The sequence below is a fragment of the Monopterus albus genome, unplaced genomic scaffold, assembly GCF_001952655.1.
Source record: "Monopterus albus unplaced genomic scaffold, M_albus_1.0 scaffold257.1, whole genome shotgun sequence".
Lineage (NCBI taxonomy): Eukaryota > Metazoa > Chordata > Actinopteri > Synbranchiformes > Synbranchidae > Monopterus > Monopterus albus.
The window spans coordinates 229,609-252,217 of record NW_018128137.1 but is presented as its reverse complement, the minus strand read 5'-3'; the positions used below and the strand labels follow the sequence as shown (position 1 = coordinate 252,217).

General features: G+C 41.9%; 2 protein-coding genes across 4 annotated transcripts in view; both read right to left on the bottom strand.

Moving 5' to 3' along the window:
• Window positions 1–6,018: 6,018 nt before the first annotated feature.
• Window positions 6,019–22,609, bottom strand: part of trappc10 (trafficking protein particle complex subunit 10) — a 32,798-nt gene continuing 16,207 nt past the window's right edge. Inside the window, exons 22-24 of one of the 3 annotated variants that reach the window (XR_002276690.1) lie at window positions 22,007–22,201; window positions 19,696–21,116; window positions 6,019–6,033 (exon numbers count right to left, since the gene is read on the bottom strand). Coding sequence is in view for 2 of the 3 variants with exons in the window: in XM_020621290.1 (XP_020476946.1) it covers window positions 20,869–21,116; window positions 22,007–22,201 (443 nt within the window). In the remaining variant the exon portion in view is untranslated. Of the gene's footprint in view, window positions 6,034–19,386; window positions 21,117–21,156; window positions 21,876–22,006; window positions 22,202–22,609 lie in introns of those variants that run through there. The other 2 variants (XM_020621290.1, XM_020621291.1) reach the window with 2 other exon arrangements.
• gdf3 (growth differentiation factor 3) lies at window positions 15,759–18,232 on the bottom strand. Its single transcript, XM_020621294.1, has 2 exons — window positions 17,643–18,232; window positions 15,759–16,848 (listed from the first exon to the last, which is right to left on the bottom strand). Exons 1-2 carry the CDS (start codon window positions 17,929–17,931, stop codon window positions 15,995–15,997), a joined length of 1,143 nt encoding a protein of 380 aa, XP_020476950.1. The 5' UTR covers window positions 17,932–18,232; the 3' UTR covers window positions 15,759–15,994.

The following is a 22,609-nucleotide window of genomic DNA, read 5'->3' as shown; positions in this document are numbered from 1 at the left end:
TTTTAATGTCTACATATTCCATGACCATCCTGCTATCCCAGATCTACTAAGGTGATACCAGAAACAATTTAAATACTTCTTTTTTTTAACACCACTATCAGATCATGAACACAGAGACCTGATGTAATAGGCTCCAACGTCTTATTATTGAGATAAGCCCTCCTAATAAAAACATGACAGGTGAGATTTACAGATCTAAATACCAAAGCCAAAGGAAACATACAAGCAGCCGATCATTTAACCACTAAATGCTAAGCCAACACTAAATGTAAACAAATGATGGTCATTAACACTGATAAACAAGCTTAGCAGTGCACCTTCAGTGGTCATATTCACTATTAAAGACCACAGGATTTACTGCCATTCTGTGGCCCTTTATCTTACCTGACGGTTTGTAGAATAGGCGCTGCCAGCTGACATTACACGGTGCGGGGGCCTGGAGCTGAGTATGGAGATGACTTCAGTATAATCCAATAAATCTGCCAGCTCAGGTTCCAGATTGCTCAGACAAGTGCTGGTCATTCATTTTGTACACTTCTTCCTCCCCCAACCGTAGTTTCTTTTCATTTCTTACTAGTCGTTTAGTTTGACATATTAGAGCCTGTCACATTTTTATATCACTGCAAAATCAGCAATTTCAGAACTTCTCCTCCTGCAGATAGTTCACACGAGGGAGCTCACAGGGCATACAGACTTGTGAGCGCCTGTCAAAGGTCACCCCCTCCTACCCACACTTTTAATTGGCCATACTATAGAAGTGACATCTCTAAAGAGAAGTCACATTCACAGCCATTTAAAAAGACATTGGAATAACAAAGCCCTTATCTGATATGTCCTATATCTGTCTCTTCTTGCACCAACTCCAAATTTGCTCAGTGTTTTTAAAAATGTTCTCCTGTTTTCAACTCTTTTCAGTCGTCTGAAGTTCCCAGTGTAGTTTATATGATCACAGTTGCATCAGCCAATCAGGATGTGGGCTGTGTTTTTTGTTCATTACTAGTTTCTAGCCTTTGTTCTTGTTGCAGGTACGTATGTCTCCACATAAGCACTTTCTAGCCTTTGTTCTTGTTGCAGGTATGTCTCCACATAAGCATAAGAGCCTATCAGCTTGTCAGTTTGATTCATGGTAAGTAGTGCTCTTTGTTTAAATACCGGTCCTCGTGCAAACGTCTTATTGGTAACACAAAGCTGCTGAGTTTGTGTTTATATAAGCTTTAACATCCAGTATTCACACTGCTTCTCCTCAGGCAAACTGTTGAAAAAGCTGCCCTTGAATCTGACTTGTATAAACCGACTGACAGCGTTGAGGGGGTGTTCATATGCTCTCGACAGCTCTCAGAATAAAATCTACAAAGAGACAGGAGGAGGCTCATGACATTGTCCAGAGAGGGTCAATCTTCAAATGATCTCCATGGTGATAACTGCATCATGTTACATCTTCCAGCAGCGAGGAAAGCGAAGGGGGAGGGAGTGGAGGCAGGAGGCAGAGGAAGAGATTCAGTTTCATCACAAGATGTCAGACACAAATAAAGTAAACGAGCACATACATGTATATGCAGTATGTGAATATAGACACAGTGACTACGGAATATTCACAACAATTAGTTCATCCACACCAACCAGTCACAGCCCAGAACTTGCACTGGCCATTACTTATTCCATGAAGTATACCGTATACTGGAACGTTAATACTTTAGCGTTATACCGTATACTGGAACGTTAATACTTTAGCGTTATACCGTATACTGGAACGTTAATACTTTAGCATTATACCATATACTGGAACGTTAATACTTTAGCATTATACCATATACTGGAACGTTAATACTTTAGTGTTATACCGTATACTGGAACGTTAATACTTTAGCGTTATACCATATACTGGAACGTTAATACTTTAGCATTATACCATATACTGGAACGTTAATACTTTAGCATTATACCATATACTGGAACGTTAATACTTTAGTGTTATACCGTATACTGGAACGTTAATACTTTAGCGTTATGCCCAAAATGCATTGATATAAATGTGTTCAATGTTGCCATTGTGGTTACATTCAGACTGAATACCAAGCAATACTCTGTTTGATTTATCTAAGTCAATTTGGCAGCTTAAGTGTTTATTTGCCATAAGCAGCCAGTTTACCACCTGTTTAGACAAGACCATGAACTTTTCTCTGTTATTATTCTGCAGTACCTCCATTTTTTTCTTCTTCTCTCTGAGAGAGAGGTAAAGGAGTCATAAAATCTCCGGAAGAGCATGAAAATGTGCCATCACATCGTAACACTGACTTTGTATGCTGTTGCACCAGCTCTAACATTTGTTCCACATTCAGTCTGAACCCACATTTTCTTTGGCCATCAGTTTGAATTTGCCTCTTACCTTCCATGCGACTGCCTGGGAGCTGCTGCACTCCCTGGTTTGACAAGGAGACTACAGAAGAGCAGACTAACACAAAGAGAAGAGGTGATTTCAACCCACCAGCTCCAACAAAAGCACTTGAATCTCAGTGAAGGTGAGACATCAGATTAATTCCACCTCCTCTGGTTGACGTTCTGCGCTCTCTGAGCCCTCTGTGGCTCGTGGCTTCACAGGTTTCATAAGCAGTCATGTTCAGTTTCATTGTTTGCTTTAAATCTTTAGAATAGTGTGCTTGAAATTTTATGTTACTTGGGAAAATTCAGGCAATCCCAGAAAAGTAACCAAGAAGATGTTATCTGAGCATGCAGATAAAATGAGGGTCCCAGTAGTGCAAGTCAGTTAAATGAGCAGCGTAAATTCAACACAAGTGCAGAACAACTCCAAGGTGTAATTACGGGGAAGGCTTGCACTCACATACTGTATCCTTTGCAGAAGTAAGGAAAAATAAGAGAACATGAGCAAATAATCCATGTGTTTAACAAGCGCAGGGGCTAAATTTGACTTTTCCAGTAGGATAATATGTTATGTGAATGTGTGTAATTCATGTAATGAGGATCACTGGCTTTGCTTCCACATACATAGAAAGCTTTTACCGATTACAATGTGAGTGTAGGGAGGAAAAACAGTTTGACACTGAAAGACAAAATGTGAAATAGTATTTAAAGCTGCAATGATGACATTTTTCATCAGAGGACTCCTTTAAGAGGGATCGCTCAAACCAGCAGACCACCAGACTCAGCTGCCTGTTTAGTCTCACTGCTCCCATCAACCTCATTTCTAGCAGCAGGGGGCAAAGTAGGTCTGATAAATCGTTTAACTCTACCAGCCCGGCATCAAACATAACACAGATATTCTTCTGAGAACCTCGTGGAGACCAAACCAGAACTAAAACAAGGCGTGGATGCACATATAATTTCAAATGAATGCTACAGCTGTTCTGTGTCTGCTCAAGCCACAAAAAGGCAGCTGTTTTCTAACATATTTGTCTTAGGAATTTTATACGATTGTAACATGCAATGCTGCACTCACAGCTTGCTTTTATACACACACACAAAGTATCCACTAAATGACTGGTGCTGGATGAGAGTTGAAAGCTTACCTGAGAGATAAATATACTTTAAAGACACTTTGATGGCATGGAAAAGCAATTATGAGGAGGAAATTATTTAATGACCATAAACGGTGAAATTCATGAATGAAATTTGTCAACAGGGAGACGGGGGAAAAGATCCTAGAAATTCACTAGAATGTACGAGGAAGCAAATGAGCCTGAAAGGCTAATTATGCATATCATTAGTCTCCTACTAGGCTGCTATATCAAGGTATTCCATGAATTTTAATGAGATTGTTGTTAATAAGCTAATATAATCAGGAGAGTTCCAGTAGATTTCAGAGGTGTATTTGAGAGTGGTTAAGAGGTATGACACTTCTGTGTTCCAAGTATTATTAATAAAGTGCATAAAATGTGCAAGAGATCCAGTCGAGTGTTGTGTTCAGTGTGGTTCTCTGTGTAGGTCAGTCTTCACATCTTATACGTGTTAGAGGTAAAAGGCACCGTAAATATTTGGGCTTTTGTGACATGTAAAATGTCACAGTTGAGAAGTATTTGCTGATATAGAATAATATGGCCAGAAGCAGATTGAAGTGAAGAAAGTCATATCTCTCAGTTAAACCCTGTTCTCTAATTTGTGAAGGATAAAAAGGACAACATGAGAACTAACAGGCGGGCGGCACCTTGTTTTTTTCTGCCTAATTGGTTGTGTTTCTACAATAAATTAATGGGGTGGAAAGTGAAATAATTGCTGACAAAAGAAGCCAGATCACTGGGCTCACATTGTGTGTATGTGTGGGTTTTGGTAGTGGTGAGTCTTTATGAGTGTGCACGTGATAGAAGATCACCCCATTAAATTGTTATCGCACCCACAATCATTCTTCAAAAGGGGAACGCTGATCCTACAAGCAGGCCAGAAGGTGCATGTCACTGATACATGTTATAATGTAGTAATAGTGATGTTAACGTGCTGTTGACGAGCTTTAAAACAAAGTGCAGGACTTTCTCAAATGAAGTAGCTGTTCATTTCCCATCTCAAACTGATGGTCACTGTGGGTCCTTTTGTAAGTTTAACCATGATTTGGTTTGCCTAAACCACACTTATCATTGTACACAAGGCAACAAACTGAGACTAGCCAGTTAATGGGGTGACAACACAAAGCGGATGGGACAGCCCACTACATAAATGTGGTGCAGGGTGTTTCTGTAAGTGTCAGCATCCCGTGGAGAAACACAAAGGTTAATAAAAACACCCTTTTGTAAAAGGGTGGATGGTGATCACCGCCTGCTGCCATTTTTCCACCGACCTCCAGACCCGATGAACCTCGGGCCTCATGACAGGCTCTTTTCGGTAGAGTCAATTTTCTTTCTCTGAGGAGAAATGAATCACTTCTCAGGGCGTATGCCTGCTGTACACTATCGTGACAAGGTTTTGTGTGTGTGTGTGTGTGTTAATATTCAGTTTTTGGAACAAATGCTAATTTAATCAATATACTGCAAATCTGGCTGGTTGCTTTCTCATGCTGGTCTGAGATTCCCAGCAGGGAAAAAGCACATACAGCATATATAGGTCTTTTATCTGTTGTCTCTATGGCTCAGGCTGTTGTTGTTTTTGTGTGTGTGTGTGTGTGTGTGTGTGTGTGTCCTGGTAGAGTCCCCTCCATCGCCTCAGACTCAGACTAAAGCCTCATTCAGACAGGATTTATTTCTCCAGAGAAGATTGTGATTTTCATATTATACGTACTGACCAGTCAATGTAATCCTGCCTGGAGTGTGTGATGTTTGGTCACATTTCAAATAGATTCTGTTCATTAATTTAAGAAACCAAAATGAGTTGACTTGTTTTTGGTGAGTGACAAAAATATTGCATCACAATTTGTGTTTTTTATTTTTCCTACCATTTCATTCCATTTGGTTTAAATGTATTCTCATAAACGTTCTCCAATGGAGGCAGACCACCACTCACACTCACACCTGTGGGTAATTTAGAGTCACCAATTCATTTAACCTGCATGTCTTTGCACTGTGGGAGGAAGCTGGAGCACCCAGAGAAAACCCAAGAAAGGCCAGGAGGGTCAAACCCAGTGCTAACCACCACACCAGATATCAATATGAAATTATTCTCCAGGCCTGTGGTGAGCTTTGCATGGTTCTATATGAGGAGAAAACCCCTCTTGTCTTTTGCAGCTGCATCTCATGAAGAAACTAAAAAGGTTAGGTTTGTGTTTCCCACTGCAGGACTTCTTGTTGTACCACTGGATCACTGTAAGCTGCATATGCTGTATGATTTCACATACCTTCATTGAGCAAATGGGGGTCAGGACAGACTTTAAACTTCTGTCTCGCTAAACAAAACATGTTCATAAATATAGCACTTTAACCTGCAGAGGGTCAGTGACCACAAGATCGTGATGTTGTTAGATGCTCATTAAAAACATATTTCCGTAAGAATTAATGAGAATGCATTGAACTGTGCATGAAGCAGGGGTTTGGCCATATGGTTTATAATTAAATACTAAAATTGCCATGACCCCTCACACTGTCAACACACACACACCTGGACACACGCGCAGATGCAGGCTGAAGGGTCAGGGGTAATGGTGTCACCTCTGTCTGCTGTGTGTGTGTCCATTTGAGGTGTTAAAGTGTGTGTTGGAGGAACCTGCTGTCACCTCATTACAGGACACTGCCAGCCACAACTCACACTGACATCCAGGGGCCATATTCACCGAGTATTTTATTTTACCACTAGGAGTTCTCCTAAATGGCACAGAAAAGTTCTGAGCTAAGAGTTTTCCTCGTAAGACTCATTCACAGAGCTGCTGGGAGCAATTTTTACTGAGGAACGGCAGAAACTATTAAAGACAGTACAATAAAGCTTTTTCTATGTTCTTATCCTCCCACTCTTTCAAATGTGTTAAAGGGTACCGTAATGTCCGGACTATACGCCGCTACATTTTTCGCTTCATGTACACACCCTCATCATGGAAAACACACGACGAAATGCATGTGATGCAGCTTTCAAGTTAAAGGCGATCGATCTGGCTGTCGAACTAGCTCATTTTACATCATGGACACCTGCGGCTATGTACAAACTGTTTTTTTGTTTTAAATTTAGTGGGTGCGGCTTATATTCAGGTGCGCTCAATAGTCCGGAAGTTACGGTACTTTGACTATTTAAATAAGTCACTCTCTTTTCACTTTCTGTAAAAAGTTCTAATCTGGCTTGTCCAGCACTCAGTGGCATATGCAGTACATTAATCCATCATCTGAACAAGTGTGATTGAAATACAGTAGCTAACCCCTCTCACAGTTAAAACCACACCTGCTCTTGGTAGGTTTTTGGTCTATACCTCACAGAGTGATATCATCTGCTAGGGATGTGTGTGTGTGTTCAGATTAAACCTTTTCACAGGTTACTAGAAAGTGAGGCAACGCAGATTCTATTCAGACCAGTTCCAAATTATTGCTGCAGGTATGGTGTGTGTGTGGCGATACCCGAGACGATACGAGCAGATTTCTATCAAGGCAGATGGAGAGTGTGAACTGTAATGTGCAGAAAAAAATTACATGCAGCTGTTCTATTCAACTATACTGGTTTGTTTGTTGGTCATCGTGCTGCTGCTACAATAGGGCCCTTTTAGGTCAGGTCTCTTTTTTAAAGAAGTAATTTCATTTCAGGTTATGGGAAGCTTTATAGGGGTCAGGTTAGAAATTCTGGACCTAAAAAGACCTCTGGTTTTGTTGTCACTTGGCAGAAGTCATGTGAAATTCATTCATGTGTCCTCACAAAAAGTGAGTAGCTAAGTGGCATTGGAAGCCGAGTGACATAGTGACGAATGGCTGAAACGCTTAATATGACATATTCCTATATTTTGAACATGATCATGAGCAAATCCACTGATCATAGTGACTCCACTGAAATTAATTGTTTTCAGCATAACAGGTGGGGGGGGGGGCAGATGACTGCTCTACCCACTGTCACCTCCAAAAGTTCAAATCAAATCCCTCCCCCAAACTCTGCCCACATAGCAGCTTCCCTCAGTAAATAATGACATTCAGGAGCTAAAGATACGTTACCTGCCACTCAGTATTATAGCAGGGTTCGTACGGTCATGAAAAACCTGGAAAAGTCATGGAATTTTATTAGTAAAAATGTGAATGAACCCTGTATAGCCACTGTAAACTCATAACTCTGCACTTCAACATATCTACTGCTTTAACGCTGAGTAATTGTTTGCTGTTTGTTTAAATTAGCATTATTTGACTCTCTAGCAAGTCGGCAACAGAAAAACTAGGTGATATACTGTATACTATCTGTAATATAACATTCAAAGTTTATTTGTATAGCGCCAAGTCACAACAAAAGTCATCTCAGGACACTTTACAAAGTAAGGTCTAGACCTTTTTATTATCACTATTATTATAGAGCAAAACCCAACAAATCCCCCCTTGACCAAGCACTTGGCGACAGAAGGTGCCTTTTTACACGTCCAGCAGACACAGAGCAACATGATTGCTCATTTGGAGTTGTGTTGTTGTTCACCTGATAGCACTGTTTTGGTCTCCACCAACACCTAGACAATATATATTTAGCTGCTAAAGGGGTTTTTCCATTATAGGAACCTTCCGAAACGTGTTGAGCTAAGTAGCGCTCATCACAGGTTCTATGTTTTTTCCACTACAGTGCGTCTGCTTTGGAGGTGCATTCTGGAAGCTACATTTCAGCACCCCTCAGGAGGTAGTACTGAAATAAAGTACCAGGAACATGAGAGGGGAGGGAGTGCATGTGGCAGGGCAGTCACCAGTATTCAGTTAAATGTCTGAGTCTTCATACCTCAAGCATTAGCATTACAAGCATCTTATATAAACACACACGTGTGTGAGAGGGCAGCAGCCCCTCCCTCCTCTAAACAGAGACCGACAGAGAGAAAATACATTTGAAAAACAAAGGGAAGTACAGGGTATACTGGTCATTAGGTTCTGATAGTGGAACAGCTAGTCACTAGCTTCATCTTACAGATCATTTGGTTTTGATAAGAGCAGTGAGCATTATACCAAAACTATGGGATACTGATGGCTAATCTTTTGGTTCAGTGTTTATATAAAAACAATGACATGTGGGGCTTTAAACATTAGAAACTCTCACCAACTTCTTTTGAGATTGTCATGGCACAGTGACAGCACAGTTTCTATTTACTCTGTAACAACTGGTTGATTGTGCTGCTAACTGTACATACGGTACAATTTCTGGCATGTATTTGTGTTGTACAGTACTAAAAGTGTAAGTTAGCACAGTAATGACACATAGGCTTGTTTACTAGGCAGGACACAAGAGTCCATTATCACTGATTAGCTGACAGTGTGTGCCAATGTATGTCAGTGTGACAGAGTAAAAGGATTAGAAATATGGAAGCCAAGAAGTGTGTGTGTGTGTGTGTGTGCGTGTGTGTTGACAAAGCATCACTCAAAGTGCTTGTCATTATCAGACACTGTGTTACCATACCCACTATGGAGGTCAACGAATGATGAGTCTAGTGTCTGAGGAAGAATATGCGCCTTACTGTCTTCTTTGCCACTCATATTATCATCTACTCATGCTAAAGGTGCTGACAGTATATTTACTACCATCTAGTGGCGGCTTTCGGTAACTACATTCACACAACAAATTTGCACTGGGGTTCTGGGATTAAAAAAAAATAGTTCCAGCAGCTTTAAGTATGGGACAGAAATTCTTATCATTTATAAATATAACAAAAAGCTTTACACAAACTCAGAGTGTGTACACTTTCACAGCAAAGTCTCACCACACAAATAAAAACAAATAAACTGAATGTTTATCTTACGACTGCACCAGCAAAACTATGTATGATGTTTTTAAGTGTATGTGAAGACCTGTCAGTCAGTTTGGAAATGATGGAAGGGTGAAATATTGAATCAACGTGTTGATGACCAACTTTAAATAGGATGATAAAATGAGAAAAATCAGCCACTGAGCCCTCACAAAAACACACACAACTGTCTCCTCACTGTGACTAGCTACTGACAGGCTGACACAAATATATAAAGACAAGTACACATTAAACCAAGAAATACAAAATATACCACAGCCAAACAGCTCTGGACATTGTGCTAAAGCTAGATTGCCCCCTGCTGGTTCACAGAAGAATAATCCCAGCTCCACTTCTTAAACCCGCTTTCCAATCAGTCCTACAAGTAGTTATAAAAAACTGTTCCTTTTCCTAGCACTAAATTATGTGGTAACCCAGAAGCAATAGCCCTGTTTGATATTTTATATTTATATTAGATTTTTTTATTTTGATAAACTCAATTCATAATATATCTAAACTCATTCTGCATCATCCTACTTGCTAAATCTGTTAAGTACATGTACAGCTTCTATACTAAATGTACTGTGGTTGAATAAAAAAATCCAGTATTCTCCCCTGAAATGTACCGACGTTAGAAAGCTGCATAAAATAGAAACATGAACACTAAAATAAAAAGCATCTCAAACTTGGATTTAACTACAGTGACTGAATGACTGCGAGCATCAGCTGTTACCTTCAGTTTTTACAGTCTCTTACTAAATAAAGACAGTTTCCTGGTTTAATGGAGAACCAGAGCAGCAGTGTCTGCTTTGTGCGATGAATCACTAATGCAGAAAAAGCAGCAAAGTGTGTTGTTCTAATATAATTGTACAAGTCTGTTGTCAAAGACACTTTTAAGTCACAGACATAAACCACTAATTTCATCAAAAAATGAATACCTCTCATTAACACCACAGCAGATTTGCCTACTACACAATAATATTTACTTGAGTGGTAATTCTGACCTGAATTTGAATTTTGATAAGATACATCTCCATTTGCTGACCCAAGCAAAAATTGCAACCAGACAAATCCATCCATCCATCATCTATACCGCTTATTCCTGAGTAGGGTCACAGGGGAGCTGGAGCCAATCCTAGCTGACACTGGGCAAGTGGCGGGATACATGCTGGAAAGGTCGCCAGTCTATCACAGGGCTGACGTGTAGACAAACAAGCACACACACTCACTCCTAGGCACAGGGAGAACATGCAAACTCCACACAGAAAGGCCCTGGGTCAGCCCGCGCTCAAACCTGGAACCTTCTTGAGTGTAAGGTGCGCTCAAACCTGGAACCTTCTTGAGTGTGAGGTGGCAGCGCTAACCACCGCACCACTGTGCCGCCCTAATTAAGGCTTTTCTACCTAACTTCTTTTTCCTTTGCTCTTATTCGGCCACAGGACCATTAGTGATATGATCTTGGCTTAGTTCATCTCAGGGCTGTTGGATGAGGCTGAGGCCAGAGCTCTGTGCAGGCCAGTCAACATCAGGCCTTCCCTAAACTGTCGCCATAAGGTTGCCAGAGCACTATGGCATAAAACAGAATTGCATCCTGTAGCAGTAAATGGATAGAAGGACTGGAGACAGAAACCCAGATCAACAGAAGAGGCCACGTCCAGTCAGGATGGCTGAGTCACACTGGCTCCATTGCCTCCATCTCGACTGGTATTGATTATTCATTTCTCACTGACGTGGGAGAGTAAACCTAAAGGAGGAGGAAGAAAGAAATCTAAGCTATTATCCACTGTGCCCTATAAAATCTATTTAACTTGTTAATTTATTGTCTACAGATATGAACATTTCACCAAACACAACTGTTCTATTTCTTTAGTCGCCCCAGCCTAAACCTCTCATTCCCCAGTCAATCAACTATTAGCTTCGTTAGGTAAATGAGTAGCTTGTTTTGTTTTTGAAAAGTTAACTAATGCTCAAATTAAAAGTGGTGTCCTGGTTTAAAGCTAATAGACTCCAGTTTGACTTTATAGACTTTATAACATCTTTCAAACTTCAAGTTCTGACGGCATTAGTGTTTTTATTGGTACACCAAACAGGTGAGAACTGATGCAGTCTGATTGTTGCGCCTGGCTCATTTATCCCAGTATCAGCTATGTAGTGTTTTGGTATCAAATAGCACCAAAGTCAGAAAGTATACATTCATAAATCAAACTTTACTGTGAAAAAGAGGCTTCACCGACTGGAGTCACCGCAATTCAAACCTTCAACCTTCCGGTTGCTCTACCCATCGCACTGTCGCCTCCCCCAATGTAGTTCCCATACCGGGAGTCAACCCAAATAGCACCAAAGTCAGAAAGTATACATTCATAAATCAAACTTTACTGTGAAAAAGAGGCTTCACCAGATCAGTGAAGCTTTACTTTGGCACAACTGTGTTAAGTGCTAAAGTGGTGTCCTGGTTTAAAGCTAATAGACTCCAGTTTGACTTTATAGACTTTATAACATCTTTCAAACTTCAAGTTCTGACGGCATTAGTGTTTTTATTGGTACACCAAACAGGTGAGAACTGATGCAGTCTGATTGTTGCGCCTGGCTCATTTATCCCAGTATCAGCTATGTAATGTTTTGGTATCAAATAGCACCAAAGTCAGAAAGTATACACCCCAATGTAGTTCCCATACCGGGAGTCAACCCCAAGCCGCCCGGGTAAAAGCCAGGAATCCTAACCGCTAGACAATATGGGACAACATGCTAATATTTGAATAATAAATAATATTTTTATGATAATCCAGCAAAAGATAGTTGAGATAGCTAAGCACCCAGCAGACAACAGACTTGCACCTCTTACCTCAGTGACAAGGTTCAGCTCTATTCCTTGTTTTGTGAGAGTGGGTCAGTAGCTCTGAATGTCCCTGGGCTTCAGTCAGAGAACTGCTCATATAAAGCTTAATAAAGTTAATTTGGCTCTGTGGCTCGTCTGTAACTGAACTGAAGATTCATTTGGGATTAGGAGAGACAGCGAGTGTTTTAGAGATGAGAAGAAAATGCGTCTGTGAGTCTGACTGTTAGAGATACACTGCATGTTGCTGGCCCCACAGGGTAAAGTGGAAATGACTTTGTCTTTGACAGCAAAGTAGGCCCTGCTGAAGGGCCTGAGGCTTCTTTTGTTTCCTACTCATCTCTCTACAGCTTTACTCACGCTTTCATTCGTCGTCTGTTCTTGTCCCGTGATGTTACGCATCAAAGAAGAAGAATAAAACAATGTCTAAGTAAACTGGCGTAACAAAAACATGTTGTCCTTGTTAAATCATATGCTTTTAATCACACAAATGCTAGAGTAAAACTAAAATTAAAAAATAACTAATTACTGTTTCTATGTGAGGTACGTATAGAAATATTGCATTTTCAAGGTTATGTATAATCTACACCTCTACAAATGAGCAGTTTAACTTCACCCACATTCTTTTCATTGATGCTTTGAGTGATGACTGCGTCTTCCTGCTGTAACGTTCAATTCCAAAACTGTTCAAAGGAAAGTAAATTCCCACCCAGATTGATGACTGTTTATAGAAAATCTACTGTTTCACTCATGAACCTTCCCTAAGTTTCCCCAATGTGGGATCAATAATGTACCTACTACTACTAACCTTCATCAAATGACACTAAAACATTGCATTTTCAAAACACTTGGTCTTACTCTTCTGAATAATTTCTTATGCACCTGTTTACAACACTTCAAGATGCTTTAACTGAGATTTTACACAGTGATAACTGAGATGAAAGCAGGACAATTGTCTCTCTGCTATACTAACCCCCTCCCGGACACTTTGCTGCCTATGGCCCTGTTGTTATCCCAGCATTTCTAAAGTGTGCTGTAAAAAGTATGTTCTGTTCATTAGCCCCGGCTGCCACCAAGCAAACGTTATTAGAAGTGTTCCTCAAACAGCACATAGTCAATTCAATTCAGTCATTCGTTTGCACAGAGAGAGTGGGACAAAGGAAAAGCAAAACCAAGGGTTAACATCAGTTTGGTTTGTTGAGATGGAGAGAGTTAAAAGTGGCCAAAGGACTTGGATTTGATTCAGATATGGTGTTCTTCCTTCAGTACACAATATTAGTGGCCTAGCATGATTTTAGTTTGGGAGTAACTTGAGCTTTGTGTAACATTAGCAGTAACCAGCAGCTAATGCTAGCGTGGGACTGGATGCTGCATTTTGAACAGTTTGTCTTAACCATCCATCCATAATTTATGTCACTGCTAGGAAACAGGACATGGTGGGAGGAGCAAGGAGCAGTTAGGAGCAGCTTATGGTTCGTTTCCAGTCTCACCAGACTCTCTAGCGGCTGAAAAGAATTTAGGTGGAGCAGCTTTAATTCTTCTTCCTGTAACCTAACATACCTGTGGGTGGCTCCATTTTTCCTAATGTGATACACGGCCAGGCTGTGTTCAAGCACAGCAGAACTTTAATTTTCAACTTGAGACACCAAAGATAACAAAAACGCCTGAAGCAAGTTGTAGTTTAGAGAAATATGTTTATGCTATTCCTAGTACTTAATGTCAGTTTGACATAGTGTTGTTGTATTTTCCCCGTCTTGGGCTTAAATACTGACGTTAGTATTTGAGTCAGTGCATTTTAACAGGTTTAAAAAAAAGAAAACTTGCTACTACACATGCTTTTCAAAGCAACATTGCCATAACCTTTAGGAGCATTTAGGAGAATATCCTGAGATTACAGCTCAGCTCGCTGGGTCTCTTCTTCTCTCCTTCTTCACACCCCAAACTCTCTCAGTATCTCTCACTAATTAGCACATCCTGTCAGCCTCCCCCGGTTGCCGTGGCGACCAGCTGTCGTCACGGCAACCACAGTGGTCTGTCTGGCTCAGTGGAGGAGGGGGCGGGGGTGTTATCAGGCAGAAAGGTGAGATAAGAGAGTTAATTTCTCATTGAGTAGATAAAAGAGGAGCTGGTCTCCGTCAGTGACATGTATAGGGAAACAGCGGTGACGCCTAAAGGCCAAGGTTCACTGTGAGAGTCTGTGTGGTTAACTTCTGCTCTTGTGTTTATCTGTACCACGATCAAGGTTTAAGCTGTTCTTCTTTATATAAAGATTGCATTTCAAAACTTAAATGTGACAGAAGAAATGTCTTTGCTCTCGCATGTAGTTGTTTCCAGGATGATACAGGTTTTACCTTCAGGCTACGATAAAGATTTTAATAGCTGATTAATCAAAAAAAAAAAAAGTTCTCTGCTTTGAGCTGATCAAGAGAGGAATCCCTGCTTTCTCTCTTTTATATAATGGGTTTATTAACTTTGAGACTCCACAACAAGCAAAACGAAAGGTGGCTGTGGTGAAGGCCTTGGAGAGCATCACCAGGAAGGTACAAAGCATCTGATGTCCATGTAATCGACCGCAAAGCACTTTCCCTAAAATATGAACCTTCAAAAGACTTGGCACTTTAATGTAGTAACTGCATGGTCAAAATCTGCTCAAGGATGACAAACACAGACTTGTATTCTTTTCTTTGGAAAGCGCAAGGTGTTTTGGCCACACTCGTGTGTTTTAGTTGACTTGTATTCTTTTCTTTGGAAAGCGCGAGGTGTTTTGGCCACACTCAAGTGTGTTTTAGTACATTTTCTACAATTCAACCACTAAATGCTTTGTAGGTTTAGAATTGTTAGGTTATTTTTTAGTTAGATAGATATTCAGAGATTTGTTGTCTATGAATGTTTAGTGCAGACTGCAGGCACGTCAAGGTTACAGGAAAACTGCTGTTAGTGTCAACTGTAATGCTAGTCTTAATATTTGTCTTAAAGTGTAAGGTTATGTCCAATTGTTTTAGATACACACCACGAAAACAACAGTCACGCACCTTGACTTTTCCTCATGTTTTGGCTAAATGCTATAGCAGCTGCAAGGCTTGCTTATCGGGTGACGTCACGGTTCGACAGCCCAGAAAGGATTAATATTGTATAGCAATGCTTGGTTCGGGGGCTTCCTGTTTCCGGGCTGCTTTTGGCAGGCTGGGGGTTGGAAGATCTCTGGACTTGAAGTGTGAATGCTTGCCTGTGACTTTTTGAATAAACCAGCACGGATATATTTTTTATATACTTAAGTGGTCTGAGTCGTCCCTCTGAGTTCCTGGTTGGAAAGAACCGGACGAGGCTTTATAATGGTTTTCAGCCTTGAGGACAGAGATAGTTTTATTTGTCTGTTGTAGTGCGTAGGTGGGATTTGCACCAAACAAATGGCCCCTAGTGTAATAGTGTTGTTTATATTGTATTCATTTAATTCAAATCTGAGTAGAAAAAAGGTTGAACTGTCCATATATGCGTCATTAAAACAGCGACCGAGTGTTCAAGCAATGTGACCTTCAGTGAGTATTACTGGATTTAAACTTTAACCCCCTGTTTAAAAGTACACATTCTTAAAAAAAAAAAACTCTACCCAAATTATTGTATGAAAAAATATTGCCTTGGAATTTTTATTAACATCAGCTTTCATATTAAAAACGTCTACGTTTCCCTGAGAACAAGCACATGCAAATCTTAATTTCTTTTCAAAATTCCCGTCTTCATAGACATCACATGATAATAATTACCAACAATTCAAAACTGTCTCCACGGACAGAGAAGCTAAAAGACAACTGATGGATATCTGATAGCCGGGGACCAATCAGAAATGTCCCAGGACCTCATCGACACCCACACTCGTCCACTACCATGTCCTGATAATGTCGAAGCACCACGTTGTCGTTGTTGTCATAGTAGAGCATGGAGATCGGGGAGAGACGGATGGGGACGCAGCAGGGCTGTGGCGTGCTGTGCGGGTCCAAGGAGTGAACCAGGGTCTGCAGGATGGCATGGTTAGTGCCATTCAGACTCTCACTGAGCGGGAATGGGCACTCGCCGTGGCAGTAGTTGGCCATGTAGCCCTGAGGAGCGATAATCCAGTCCTGCCAGCCCACGTCCTTGAAGTCAATGTAGAGGCTTCGAGCCTTGCACACGTTGCTGGGCGTCACATGAAGGTGGATGGCACTTCTCTTCTGTCTGGAGCGACACTGATGGAGGTTGAGGGACACGACCACCAAGGAGGCCTGGATCAGTGGAAAGGTAAAGGCTGGCTCCAACATGAGGGCGTTACCCGGTTGAAAAGGAAGAAGCTCCTCTGAATCTGTGCTGAGAGGCAGGAGCTCTAGAATCAAACCATAGTTGTGTCCTACTTTGCGCCAGTTTTCTGCCAGCGGGGTGAGGTTCATGGTGACGGAGTTAGGCTCAGGCTGCAACCAGACAGACTGGGACACCAGGAGTCTTCGATTGGCCTGAGGATCGGCTCCTCTCAGTGTGGGTCTGATCACTTTGTACAGAGACATGCTGAGAGCTCGGGGGTGCTGCAGAAGCTCTGCAGGTCTGAAGGGCTTCCAGAGGAACCCGAGTTCCAGCTGAGCCAGAGACAGCAGCTCCACAGGCTGCAGGACAGACATGTTGAAGAACAGCTGCTTCTCCAGACAGGCCTGACAGCTGCTGCTCCAGCCAGACACCGGTCTGCCTGCAAATAGCAGCAGGGAGGTTGGATTTAACAAGGAACTACACAATTTCAGGAATTTATTTAGGGTTTTTTGGTGGAGTGGAGAGTGAAGTGCATAGATAAGAACAATTTGCCATGACCAATTACTTTACACTGTGGTTGTACTCCCTTCACATTTTTCCTGAGCTACATTTGCAGCATGATTTAGTGCAAACACCTGAGAATAACAAATCTTTCACCGAGCCGTCATAAGCTTCGATGGGTTTTCAAAAAAAGAAGCTGCTGTTTTCACGGTTTGCCATCTTACTAACACTGTGATCAGTAAAGGACAGTGTAGTTCACCGTCTCCTGTACCTGTGACCAAAGGTGTGCCAAGCTTCAGACGACTACAGACGAACAACACATCAAATGTACATGACCAGTTACACTTTTTATAATGAAACCTTTAGCAATTATTAAACAAAATTGATAAAAATGTGCAATTTGTGCTACAGGCTGGAAACATTTCAGTGTTACTGGTCCAATATGATCTTAAACACAAATTTGTCAAGTTATGTCGTTAGATAAACTCCACAGTGCAACACCAAACTATTGTCTTAGGTGTTTTTCCTTTGTACAACTGGTTTAATGTATATAAATAACTTAAATGTGTTGTTAAGAAAAGTGTGATTCTCTTAATTCTACCTTTTAAAACGTGATTTATATTTTCAAACCTTAATCTCTGGTGATAATGTCTTTATCTGATGGATAGATATTAATATTACACAACAAACTCAGCTGGGTTCCTGAGTCCACCCATCGACCACACTGCCTACCTTGGTCTCGTACATATCGGATGATGTTGCCGCGGACTCCGTACTCTGACACCGTGCACGGGTCGCCCTCCTGGGCCTGGGTGTTGCCTGGCGCCCGGAACATCCTCCAGAGCGCAGAGGGGACGTGGAGCCGGGGCTGGTGGCTCCCTGCGGGCCGAGGTCGCTCGGAAAGCCCCAGGGAGCTGAGGAAGAGCCGCTCCTGGCTCCTCTTCTCCTCCACGTGTGAGACAGCACTCACACCGAGTAAACACACTGCTAACAGCGCCAGAGAAGACGCCCTGGGCCTCATGTTGGATTGTTCCTGAGCTCAGGTCTCACCTGTCCTGTTGCTCCCAAAGCGTGCACGGCGTTTGTTGGAGCCTGTGAAGCCTCCCGGCGTGCGGCTGCATAATTATGTTAATGAGAGGCGCTCAGACAGGCCAGAGATAAGGTGAGGGGGGCGGGAACACAAAAACTGATCTCAGGTCCGGTCCTCTGAAATTCCACACGGGGAGGAGACACCTGCCGAGCCCCCCGTCGGACCCCCTGCGGTGAGGACATATATAGTGAAACGTTCCGGGACACCAGTCTAACTCCTTTTTCACCATCCAGTATATATGGTTCATCAAACACATGACTTTTAGTTAGAAATGAAAAACTTCAAATGACTGATTAAAGGGTGACTTCACTCAAATAAAATAAAAAATCCAAACATTGTTCTTTTGAAACAAATTCCTAATAAAACGTATATTAAAATCTTCTGTTTTTACCCCAACACAGTGGACAAAAAGAAAATCTCACTGTAAACTATTTTCACTGGGGCTTCTGTCTCATAAAGGACCAGTCCCAGTGAAAAGGTCAACATGAGGATATGAGCACAGTTTGAAAAGCCAGCAGGAGACAACATCCTCTACCACCAACCAGACAAGACTGAACTGCAGCAGCATGTACGTTTACACAGCTGAAGCAGTGCGTAGATAAGACGCCTGCTGACTCCTGATGTGCTCCTGTAGACCGTGTATGGCACCACCTAGTGTTCATTTGATGTCATTCAGGTAACTCAGCAGGTTTTCAAAACCACAGGGTTCATTTGTTTTGAACTCATCATTTTACTTGTCCTGTTATTTGTATAAAGCAGTGGTTTGGAAACAGTTCTAGCGTCTGAAATGTGTCCCACGTCCTGTAAATTACTTTGCAGCCCGCTGCTCACTGTAGTTGATCACTGTAGACCCTCGGTTGGGAGTCGGATACGACGAGTCTTTCCCAAAACAAACCAAACAATCTTTAGCTGATTTCCTAGTGTGGTTTACTATTTCTGATAAACAGCCAGCTTGGTATTTTCACCACACTTTATAACTGGTGATCATTTGTTGTTCTTGCCACATCTTCCCAGTCTACAACTGGTCTATATAAACCAATTGTTTAAAAAGGAGCCCTTTTTAAACCATTTCTGCTCAAACCATCAGTTCTTAATGCTGCTACATATTCTAGGCAGTAATATACTTGTATCTTTGTGGCAGGTCTTTGTGTGGCCCCTTCTCCTCTTTCATCATGACAATGCACCTATACACCAAAGCCAGGACCATAATGAAATGGTTTTCTAGTTCTGTGTGGAACCCAGTAGGGATGAACTGGAACACTGACTGTGCGCCAGACCTCATCACTCATGTTCTTGTGGCTCCATGGAAGCCAGGAGAGATCAAGTCCTGAGAAAAGCCTGAGAGCAGAAGAATCGTACTACACTATAGCTACCATGCTATTACACACATCATGCAGAGAGCCCGCACTAATGGTCTTTTTTAATAGAGTTGGCAATCAAAGATGATGTGGAGTATATACAGATCAGTATGTACAGTGGTCAAACAATAGCAGGAAGCTGGAGTCACACTGTGTGTGTGCGCCGGGGGTGGAGAGGGTGGAGGGGAGGGGGAGGAGGGCAAAGGGCAGAAGCAGCTGACACTTAAATAAACAAATAAATCCAATAGACTTATTTCATTCATCTATTCAGCATCGAACAATTTGTGTGCATAGCTCGGACACGGATTTGGCAGCGCACATACATGTCCCCCAACACACACACACACAATAAATATACACACACCGTATATGAACAATCTACTAAACAGGTGAGACAACAGATGGACGATAGCGTGCACCGGCCATTCCTCTCTCTCTCACACACACACACACACACAACACCTGGACAGGTACACACGACACACATGACTAGACTCCACCTGAGCCTCTTCTGCCAGCAGTCACTTTATATTTGAGAGTTTTATGCCGTTTGTATTTGACTTGTTGCTCGTGTCAAATAAAACAAAGTTATTTAATAAATGTTACTGCATTGTTGAAGACAGATTCAGAATCAATCTATGATGCCAGTACAAAAACTATTCTCTTTGCTGTAAACATGTAATAAAAGTCATTTTTAGAATACAGTCATGTACAGTTTCAGTTATATCAGATGATTTTAACCACACCTCTACTGTGGAGGACTTCATCAATGTTCTGGTGCTTTATGTAAATACGTCAACAAAAACATGCAGCTGTTATTATGACTGACAAGCAACAAAGTTGTAGCAGGATTTGTTTAAACTGTAGCAGAATATCAATGTTGTCATGTTTAGCTGGACTGGCTCATGGATCCGTCTCCAGAGGTGCGTTAAAGGTTTTCAGCCTGCCTAGTGTGGACTTCTGGTGAAAAGAACAGCTGCTTCTTTCGGCAACTAGACTGTAATCATTAACACAAACATCTCAAATATAAAAATGGCGACTAACAGAGGCACAGGATCAGCACTTAAAACTGGACACACTCAGTGAAAGTTACAGTGCCTGAGGAGCTGATCACACACTTCTAGGGCTTTGGTGCATCACGGGGCAATCAGGAGTGGCACTCTTCAGTTTGAAGGAGCACAACAGCTGGCGATCTGATTGGTCAGTCCATATATATATATATTTATAACTCTAAATCCATCCAATGAGCTATGTACAAAGTATGGCAAAGAAAACAAATCTTTATTTAAAGTTATCAGCAGATATCATTGGCTCTTCACTGTGTCTGGTCCATTATGTCTCCAGTGATGTGAATGGTTCATGCTTAGGGAGGAGTCCATATGGGCACTCTGCAGCGGTCTTCGACATGGACTCATGGACCCCATCTGCCCTGGAACAAAAGCTCTGCAGAGTCCATCCAGGGCCTAGGTTCAGTCCTATAACAATTGGTGGGGTTGTCTCACCATCAGGGTCATGTAGCATTGACCTCCATGATGTGGTCATCAGTGGCGGGCAGCACTAGGACCTGCTGTGCGTGACTGTGGTTAAACACCTGTCCAGGGCTGAAGGGCTCCAGGCGTGGCATGGCCACACCCTTCTGCTGCTGGTCACCGCTGCCCACAGAGTGGACGCTTCCCCGACTGCGGATACTCGCAGTGTCCCCCTGGTCATCCAGTGCTTTGTCCAATAGGGACAGGCTGTCGTTCTCAACGCAGCTGTCTGAGGACGGCAAAGAACAAAGAAATAAGTGACCGTCCACAGGATGAGTACGATCAACAAGTCAGCGGAGGTTCAGCTAATATAATGAAAGGACCTTGTTTTTACACTGTGGGTCTGAAGCTTTTAGATTTGGCCATTATAACTATTACATTCTCTGAGGATGCACTGATGAACAGTCCAACAGGTCGACCAACACAAGCTGTGAGAGGCTGGAAACTAAGCCCCAGTTCTAGCAAAGTGATTTGAAAGAAATGTTTGTAAAGTAGAATGTTAAAAGTTGGTGGTGCCCCAGTAACCAGGCCGTTTCAGCAGCACACCGTATAAAGACGCTGCAAGGTTTGAGTCCAACTGCCAACATTTGTCGCTCTGGGACTCAGAATTATAAAAAAACAAAACCCTACTTAAATATAATCTGTTAAAAACTGAATCTCCTTGTTGCTGCAGAAGGTGTGTATGGAAAAGGCTTTTTAGAGTTACTGAAAACACAGACGAGTGGCTTCCAGTCCATTTAAACTCAGTTTGCTTATTGTGTACCGTTTGTTTGCGAGTTGTCCAAAGTTGCCTGGCAGTCGTTTAAGGAGGTTAATATGCTCTTTACCTAATGTTTTGCTGCCTGTTTCTCTTCTGGGACATCTCAATAAGCAGCATTCTCACAGCTTCTGCCACACACCCAGCTGCTGCTGGATGATCAGCTGACAGAGACTCAGCGCTGTACCTGCTGCTTGCATCCTATTAAAGTGGTTTTCCCTGCTGTTACTGCTACATAACATGGGATGACAGCAAATTCAAAGAGAGTGCATCTAGTGTTTTCAAGGAAGTTAAAGCCTCTATTCATTCACTGTGGAATCAACATGTACAAGGATGTGTTCTTTTCCATTAAGGGGTCTCACCTGGGTCTGGCTGAATGGGCACTGATGCAGTGTGAGGCAGGTACTTCAGCACTTGGATCTTGGGGAAGGGCAGGTGTCCTGCAAACAGAGGCATCACCTCGATCTGCACCTTGTGGGTGGCATTGGCCGTAACAGGCATTGACACCATCCCTGAACTTTTCCCACACACCGCCCAGTTACTGCTGCTGTCAGCCACTGTGGACACACATACACAAAGAGCTCATGTTTGTTCTGGACACACAAATGGACACACAATAAGCTGGAACCTCCAAATGTTTACCTGTTTAAAACACATGTAAATAAAATGGTAATCACTTATTAAAATTATTGCTGATTATTTAGTGTTGACTGACTAATCAGCTAATGAACAAACTAATCCAGGAATCGTGTTGCTCTCGGCACATTCTGGGTCATTCAATTTGTTTAGACTATCTCCTTCAATAAAAACAGTTTTTTCCATTATGAATGAATAACCACTGGAGTTACTGGAGATTTAAGTGATGCTGAGAAACTAAAATGTTTTTTTATTTACTTTAAAATGCTGCAAAGCTGGGCTACAGGATAAAAAGCTCAATTCTCTGATTTAGCTTGTCCGTCCTCCTA

Bases quoted from the DNA above. Each gene is read 5' to 3' on its own strand.
- gdf3 (XM_020621294.1), bottom strand. From the start codon at position 17,931: ATGAGGCCCAGGGCGTCTTCTCTGGCGCTGTTAGCAGTGTGTTTACTC. The intron at 16,849-17,642 runs GTAGGCAGTGTG...TGCTATTTGCAG, and splicing joins CCGATATGTACGAGACCAAG to GCAGACCGGTGTCTGGCTGG.